This window comes from Electrophorus electricus, chromosome 15, assembly GCF_013358815.1.
Source record: "Electrophorus electricus isolate fEleEle1 chromosome 15, fEleEle1.pri, whole genome shotgun sequence".
NCBI classification, from domain to species: Eukaryota; Metazoa; Chordata; class Actinopteri; order Gymnotiformes; family Gymnotidae; genus Electrophorus; species Electrophorus electricus.
In genome coordinates, this window is record NC_049549.1 from 7,392,133 (window position 1) to 7,397,747 (window position 5,615).

At 38.6% G+C, this 5,615-nt stretch overlaps 1 protein-coding gene across 1 annotated transcript; it reads right to left on the reverse strand.

Annotated features, from left to right (window-relative positions):
* Positions 1 to 1,441: 1,441 nt before the first annotated feature.
* Positions 1,442 to 5,615, reverse strand: psma6l (proteasome 20S subunit alpha 6, like). The gene is made up of 7 exons (XM_027022919.2): positions 5,389 to 5,615; positions 4,715 to 4,809; positions 3,840 to 3,921; positions 3,445 to 3,600; positions 3,007 to 3,185; positions 2,176 to 2,270; positions 1,442 to 1,833 (listed from the first exon to the last, which is right to left on the reverse strand). Exons 1-7 carry the CDS (start codon positions 5,462 to 5,464, stop codon positions 1,776 to 1,778), a joined length of 741 nt encoding a protein of 246 aa, XP_026878720.1. The 5' UTR covers positions 5,465 to 5,615; the 3' UTR covers positions 1,442 to 1,775.

The following is a 5,615-nucleotide window of genomic DNA, read 5'->3' on the forward strand; positions in this document are numbered from 1 at the left end:
AATCATTTTATACGTCTCATCACTGATAAAACTCACCAATCCGAAAGCACTAATTGCATTTTAACACTGAATCTCTGTCTGAAACACTTGATTGCACAATTCCATACGTCACTTTTCTGAATGTAGAAGCTTCATCCATTTGCTGCTTTTTATTATTTTGCTTGGATATAAACTCCCAGACGGCAAGGAACAGTGCTTTTGGGATTTCACCATGCAGGAGCACCTGCAAACAAGGAGCTGTTCTCATATGAGAAGATCTTTGTGGCATTGGACATCTATAGATGGTCTTTTTCGTGCAAAATGTACTCTATTGTATTACGCGAGCATTTTCGGTACTTGAGAAAAATGGATTTAAAAGGTTTTCTGGATGGTAATCATATTTAGTATATGTGCTTCAATATTTGCTCAGAAAATACACCAAACTTGAAAAGTCGAAGCAGTCATGTTACAAAATGGCCCAATCACGCAGCTCCACACATGGCACCTGGAGCAGATAGCTTCCACAACTGCTGCGGACTGCACCGGAGCTCACTAGAAGCAAACCTCAGACCACTGATTTCAGAAGGACCAGTGCTTTGGACTGATCCCGAGCTTGAAAACAGCTTCATACTTGACCAAAAGTATCGAATTCACAGACCAAGCGAACCTGGAAAAAGCTCTAGTGTGAAAATGACCTAAAATTACTATAGGCTGAGAAACTTTCTAATGTGTTGCATTTTCTACAAACCTGGGTGATTGTGTCAGTTTAAATATGAATAATAATTTACAGTTATATTAGTTTAAAAGCTTATCCACCACTTATCACCATCACCGAACATCAGGCCATACAGGAAACTGAAGCCTAGGAAAGCAGAATTGTGTTGAATGGATTTCCCCTATAAGTGTTGATCTCTTGAATCAGTTCCTCACTCAGTGTGTTGTGCTTTGTGTTAAACCCTGTGTTATCATATCACTTTCTAAAAAACTAAATTCTTCACTGAATGGCTACAGACCAGATGCTTTAACCTCTGTAAGTCATGAAATTATTTAAGGGACATGTATATTATAGCACTTCAGAATCATGACTGACAGCTTCCAGGACTCTCTGCAGGTCACATACAGAGGTTATTAATCTGTAGATGATGCCAGCAGTTGTCTTTACACTACATCCTGCAAAACTTGGTATGCTGTTTGTAGTTTGAGTCAGTTCAGATTTGTGTCAGTTCGGTGTTCCCCCTCCTTCTACTACTGGATCAACAACTTACTGTACAACAGGAATCAAGATGGAAATTTACCATCTGCCTTACCACTAAAGGGCTGATTAGTGCTCTACTCTCTTTACATGTAGTTATTATAGTGACTCTATTACTTAAGTATGATATTAATGAAAAATATGAAATATTACATCATCCTGTGGTCACACCAAGAACTGCACACACAGAGTAATTATAAAAAGGGAATATAGAATGTGAATAGAAGCAGTTTATTATTTTAGTTTTATTTGAGTGATACTTTGTAAGGCAAACAGAGTCTGCATTAAAAAGGGCCGCATCTGCACAATCAAACACATAGTTAGTGACATCAAGTTTTCCTTAACGGGTAACAGACATTTAACCTAAGTCACTTAATAAAACTACAACGTGGTGTGTTTTGTTTTTTAGAAAATTATTACTGAAAACAAGCTATATAGAAAGAGGACAGCTGGCTAAAGCGAGGTGAGCGTTGCTCAGTCTGACTCCACCCTCTTGTGGGTGTGGTTTAAAATTTCTGGGGGCAGATGCAACTAGCACACCTGTCTACTCCCTTTCTGCTATCGCTGTCAGGTGAGTCTCAATCTCTTCCTCACTTAGAGTTCTGAGAAAAAAAAGGGAGAGAGAGAATTAGAAAGAGAATTAGAAGGAGTAAAGTTACTTTGCATGTCAACAAGTTTTTAAACAAATTTTTAAACCATATAATTTTTACAGATTCTTGGAGAACACACAGACAACTTAAAGTAATAACCAAATAGAATCAAGGGAGTAATAAAAACAGCCATTCATTGACCCATATCAGCCATGTCAATATGTCTGCATTCCCCAAAACCTTTACAACATATGGACTATGGGTGAATGGTAGCCTCATCCTGAATATTGAAAGGTATTTACAGGTTTTGGAAATGCAACCACACACACATACATCTGATAGCATGCTCCATACCTGAATTTGGGGTTTTCTTTGCTAACTATGCCCACCTCTATTTCACTGGACTTGAAGTCCATTGATAAGACAGATGACAGGCAGGAAATGGCCAACTATAGGACAGAAGGAAAACACAAATGTGCAATAGGAGTGAGTTTTCATACATAGCAGCCATTACCACTTAACTAAACCCTATGAAGTATACCTGACTCCAGGCATCATCCCTGACTCCAGGTATCATGAGTATCCAAATAACACTTGGATAAGATTGTAAACAACTGAGAAGGCTTGACGGACTGAGCAGAAGAAACTAAATTAACAGTATCTGAAGTCTATTTTTCCCCCTAATATAGTGCATTGTGACCAGCTGCTTAGGCAGAGGTTCCCAACTTTTTACAACACTTGGAACACGTGACCAACCACATAAGCTTCCATGGCCCAACACAGGGTTTAACCGACCAGATTGCTACTTAGACACTATACATTCCTATTGAAAAAAAGAATAACATTTTGCAATGACTTGCAACGGAACAATAAAACCACATTTTACAGAGTTAAAATGGCAGTCATACCAGCCAATTTAACATGTTCTTCCTATCTGATGCTTTGTTTCAGTAAAACAATTAAAGCACACAACAAAAAATATTACTTCATTTTCATTAATGATCTTAAATAAACAAACTTAAAAAACATCCTACCTACAGTATCACAGACTGAAAACAACAGTGCTCAGCAATATTTTTCATGATTAAAATACAGCTAGGTTAGACGTGGTGAACTCAGAACCTTGTCCTGATTGTATTTGTGAATCTTTTTTACTCAGTACACAAGCATGTGGTGTTGTCCCACCTCCACAGTCCGATTGTAAGTGAGCTCTGGACATTTCTTCAGCTTTTTCTCCAGGTAACTATTCGCCTCTGTTTGTTTGGGACCCACACCTGTGGCCCGGAAACCACAAAAATACCCAGCAGGGTCACATTTGTACAACATAGGCCCCCGCTGTGGGTCCATGGCGATCAGGATCATACCTAAAGAAAAAACAGACCAAGGAAGGCTTTGTGATTCTTTATGCACCATAAAATTGTATTAAAGTAATAGTCATCAGCAGTAATTTCACATTACAGCACATTCAAGCATGTCCTGATAAAAAGGATGTGCCGTGTATGCCTTTGTTGGGATTGGGGTAATAACAGTATTTGAAAAGAATACAATAATAAAGCAAAGGTTAAGCAGTAAGTTTAAGTCATAAACAGCAAACGATAGACAGTGAACAGGAAGTAGACTCACAGCAGCCAAGAGGCCTCATCTCAGCATTCTGGGTGTAAATCTGCGAGATGTCCGCAATGCGCCGACACAACATATCCACTGTGATTTCATAGCCAAACTTGTACTTCCACTCAGCAGCTTCCACACGAGCACGGTGCACCTGAGAGCGGCTGTCAGCTACAAAGCACAACATAAAGGTGTGTGTGTGAGAGTTTGTGTGTTTGTGTGTGTGTTTGAGTGGATCTTTAACAAAATTAATACCATTATGTGAAGACAATTATCTGTTTGAGAAAGATAGAGAAAAGCAGAGCTGTATGTATGTGTTTCTATATGTATGTGTGTGACAAAGATAGTATGGGAGAACATTTATAATTGTGTCAGTTTGTTTGTTCAGCACTGTAAGATAAGACACTCACCATAATGTCCAGTCATTACACACCCGATGCATTGTGTGAGACGGAACATGTTTGTAATAGTAGAAGGATCTAGAAGTTTGTCCTGCATGTGAGGAAGAAGAAAGAAAAAGTAATAGATCTCACGGATACTCAAATACAAATTAGAAAGTGCAAGCACACCAACACCACCAAATCTCTCCACTGTAGCTCCAGAGGATCTCACTTTCTTTCTTCCTTATAATTACACACACACACACACACACACACACACACACACACACACACACACACATACCCAATCACTCAAAAATAACATATCAGCTTATTAGTGTAACACAACAGTATCTCACATTCTATTTGGCTTTGCACTGTGTGTGTGTACTGGACTATACTGACAATAATGACTGAGCTACTCTGCTTGCCAGTGTAATTTAAGAATATGACTCTCTGATAGATATGAGACAGCCTTATGCAAACTGTGCACTAACTCCTGTATACACTTGGTTGATCATGAATCTTGAGTAAGAAAAATCCATATGAAAATGTAAATACACCCAAGACACTTTAATTTAAATGTAAATCTGATCGCTTAAAGCAGCATTTCTCAAAGTAGCCCTTGGGGTCCACCTGACTTTAGAATGTCTTTTTATAAAGTTTTTATAAAGTTCCAAAGTTATGGTTGCATAACATAGATATAGTTCAAAAGTCTTCGTTTCACATCTTCACTTCTTACATCTCTACCTCTCCTAGGATATTTATAAAATCACCTGCATCAAGGCAAAACCAAAAGAGCTAAAGGCATTGACTGTTAACTCTCCCACTTGCCAAATAAGAATGTTTGTTTTTGTGTTATCTGGATAACTGAGAAACTGTGCTGTGTAGCCTGGATGACGTACCGGAACTTTCTTCTGTGTGACAACCACGGCACAGTCATTTCCTCTGAGGCCCACTGAGGTCAGGCCACTCTGTGCAATGGCCTTAAAGGCATACTCTGAATTTAACATTGTAAATACAAAAGAAAAGAAAGAAAGGAATAGAAAGAAAGACAGAAACTAAGAAAGAAGCATGGTGTGAAAGACACAGGTGGTGTCTCAGCAGAATATGAGCATCACATTTTTGTCCATGAGTAAAACATATGCTACATATGGATCAGACACAACATCCTTTATTTCCTGTGTAAACTAAATTTGTCTAAGATAACGTATGCATGTACGTCATGTCAAAAAAATGGGTGTAACGTGTTAATCTTTGTGTAGACTAAATATGATTGATGTAAATGATTTTGAAGTCAAACAAGTCGAAGTCACGGACTCACGTCATTGCGGAAAATAAGTCGAGGCCTACCTTACCTATGTATTCTTAGTGACCTGTACATACATATATCAGCATATACATTATAAAAATGCACAGCTGCTCTTTCATTTGTCCGTTGAAAAATGTCGAAGACGAGACCGATGTGCACAGACTTAGCTAGCATAGGAAGTCCTGTAAAACATCTAGGAGCACCAGACGTCTTAATTCGCATTAGTCTATAGTTAAGGAAGCCAGATAGGATGCCTGAATAGCTTACCAACTTGATAGAGGCGGCCTTCTGGCGAGAATATAGTGATGTGTCGATCAAACCCTGCGTTTGAACCCCGAGACATCGTGAATAACTAGTAAACTATATTTTGTCCTACAGCAAATGATCACATTTAGCGAACGTTTGCTATAGTCGTGTAAATAGACGACAGTGAATAAGCTTATGGCTTATCGTTTTTTACTTTCTCTTTCTGTTGAGCGACTCTTTCTACGTCA

What these genes read in the sequence shown, in the direction of transcription:
- psma6l (XM_027022919.2), bottom strand. Translation starts at nt 5,464, where the DNA reads ATGTCTCGGGGTTCAAACGCAGGGTTTGATCGACACATCACTATATTC. An exon ending in TGTAATGACTGGACATTATG is followed by an intron (nt 3,601 to 3,839) that starts GTGAGTGTCTTA and finishes TGTGCTTTGTAG; the next exon opens with CTGACAGCCGCTCTCAGGTG. An exon ending in AAAGAAAACCCCAAATTCAG is followed by an intron (nt 1,834 to 2,175) that starts GTATGGAGCATG and finishes TTTTTTTCTCAG; the next exon opens with AACTCTAAGTGAGGAAGAGA.